This window comes from Condylura cristata, unplaced genomic scaffold (genome assembly GCF_000260355.1).
Source record: "Condylura cristata isolate star-nosed mole 26May11 unplaced genomic scaffold, ConCri1.0 scaffold00004, whole genome shotgun sequence".
NCBI classification, from domain to species: Eukaryota; Metazoa; Chordata; class Mammalia; order Eulipotyphla; family Talpidae; genus Condylura; species Condylura cristata.
The window spans coordinates 64,162,852-64,165,553 of NW_004567105.1; the positions used below are offsets into that span (position 1 = coordinate 64,162,852).

The 2,702-nt window shown below is 39.5% G+C and overlaps 1 protein-coding gene across 1 annotated transcript in view; it reads right to left on the reverse strand.

Annotated features, from left to right (window-relative positions):
* The window catches only part of ZNF502 (zinc finger protein 502), an 8,765-nt gene extending 8,532 nt beyond the window's left edge, over window positions 1-233 (reverse strand). Inside the window, 2 exon segments of the mRNA XM_012735197.1 lie at window positions 1-136; window positions 138-233. Of these exon segments, the coding sequence (XP_012590651.1) occupies window positions 1-136; window positions 138-141 (140 nt within the window). The 5' untranslated portion in view covers window positions 142-233.
* Between the last annotated feature and the right edge of the window lie 2,469 nt (window positions 234-2,702).

Consider the following 2,702-nt stretch of genomic DNA (forward strand, 5'->3'; position numbering starts at 1 on the left):
GTGTGAATTCTCTGATGTTCAGTGAGATGTGAATGGTTACGGAAGGAATTCCCACATTCATGACATTTATAAGGTTTCTCTCCAGTGTGAATTCTTTGATGCTGAGTAAGAAAAGATCGACATCGAAATGTTTTCCCACATTGCTCACATCCATAGGGTTTTAGTCCAGTATGAATTCTTTGATGTTGAACAAGGAATGAGCTACGACTAAAGGTTTTCCCACATTCTTCACATGCATAGGGTTTCTCTCCAGTGTGAGTTCTCTGATGTTGGGTGAGAGATGAGCTCTGAGTAAAAGTTTTTCCACATTCATTACACTTCCAAGACTTTTTCTGAGTGGAGAGAGTTGGGCATTTACTTTGTTCTGAAATCTCATTGGTATACACGCCACTGGTCTCCCACTGATTCAATTGGTCTTCTGTGGAAACCCTGATATGCGTAACAAATTTGGAGGTCAAAAGAAAGCTTTTCTCAATATTATATTCTTGGCTAATCATGACAGGAGGTGCTTCCTTGTGAATCAAAGTTACTCCCCCCAAACCTCCTTCCTGGAAAAGGTATGGCCCAGGAACATCTCCAAGTGGCTTTTCATTCATGCTTTCACATGCATAATGTCTTTCAAAATTATCTCGGTATTCATCCCCTTGGAGACTCTTTGTCACTATCTCTAATGAGTCAATTTCAGAGATATCTTGCTCTGAGGCAGGCTTATTCACCCCACCTGAAAGAAACCACCAGAGTGAGTATCTCTTGTGCAGGATTCTATAGAGGGCCCTAGAATTGTAGGGACCCAACTTTGACAGGTTTCAGTAATGGCTTAGAGTAAAGACCAATAAAAAAAAAAATGGGTCAAGTAATTCAGAGTTGCAAGGGGTAGGAAAGAACCGAATGAGGGTAAGATGATCACCATTAACAGGGAACCCCATGGAAGAGGCAATTGAGTGAACCAGGAACACTGGAGATAAAAGGAGAATAACCAGTAATAGTTGAATGGTAAAGTCAAGACAGGCTATTTGGATAGTTTATATTAAAAGAATGGATATTGGGAGAATGTAAAAGGATAAATGAGAAAAAGAAGTACTAGGGAATGTATCTTGGTGTGGATGTTAGTGAACACTTACTGTGACAATCTCACAGTATATGTAAACCAAATCAAATAATAGTGCTGAACCTTAATGTACAGTGATACATGTATTTCTCAATAAGTCTGGGAGAGGGGAAATTAAGTGTATTACCAGGATGAAGAGATGTGTGACAAAACAAATACAAAAATAAGCTATTTGTAGAATCCAGGTGTGGGTATATGGATGTTTTCTAAGCACTTTATGCATACTGGAAATTAACATTTTTATAGTAAAATCTGGGGTAAGGGGAGGAGAATGTTCTTTTCAAAAGGAAAAAAAAAATAGTACTGAGAAGCTAGCCCCGAGAGATGCTCACCCACATTCACCCCCAATATTCTGAAAGTAAAATACTTTTCTCTCCTTAGCTTTAATTTCTCTTATAAAATTTTCAGCAACTGTTGTTTCTCTCACTGGTTTTTTGTTCACTCACCTGGACAACTCTCTCTTCCATCCTTTTCCTCCTCAGCACCTTGCATATTCAGCATTCAGCAAGATTCCACAAAATCTTCTTTTTTGTTTTGATTGGAAAATACTCAAATTTGGGAAACTGGGAGCTCTGTTCAAGGGGGGAAAAGGTAGGGGAGGGGATATCACTGTCCCTGTAAGCAGAAAAATGGAAAAGCACTGTTGGGCAGGGACACTCAACAGCTCACACAAAACCTGTCCAAACATCAGTGTGACAGCGTCAGGGGCTATCAGGATTGGCTTCAGCTTTCTAGGTCCACAAACTCATACTCCGAAACTCCCTGAGCTAACCAAATGTGATAGACTGACATATCAGCAAACACTCAAGTTCTTGATGAATAATTAGATTGTGATTTATACTTATAAAGGTGAAGTTCACCCTGACATCAGATAATAATCCACATGGAAAGCCAACCAATACAATCATGTGTTGCATGGGACAATGGCCTCATAGGAAGGCTAAAGTGCTAAGTCTGATCCACTTACCTCTTCTACATACTCAGGAGCTTGGATACAAGCAGGCACTGTCTATTTGATATAACTTAGAGATATACTGGCTGGCTTTTCTTCTAGATGTGATATCAATTAAATGGTTTTCTTTAGGAACAGCTCAATCTACAAGTGTAACTTGCAGTTTAAAAAACTATGAAATAATTTTGAATTACAAACAAGTTGCAAAAATAGCAGTTTCTGATGTTTGAAATGTCAAAATAACAGCTGTTCATCCATAACTCTTCACATACAAACGAAGTGAGAAGCTTAATTGGCAGCAGGAAGGGGCATTGGCAGCAGCAATAGACAGAGGTGGTTTGATCATAACCATGAGCTCAGAGGCATGGAGAACAGGCTGAGTGTGCTGAGGGACACAGCAAGACTATTCTCCTGAGCTTCTCAGCAAGGTCTTTCCATGTGTTGCATTTTAAAGTTTTCACAGGCTCCTATCTAGGACTTCCTGATCTAGGGTCTTTATGCTATTCTACAGAAAGAGCATAAAGGGGACCTATCACATAATTCTAGACTAATGAACTAGAGTAAGGTTTGGGTATAATCAAAGTTGGAGTATGGAGAAAGTCAGATATAGCGCCATTGCACAGAGTTTACATCCAGACTGGA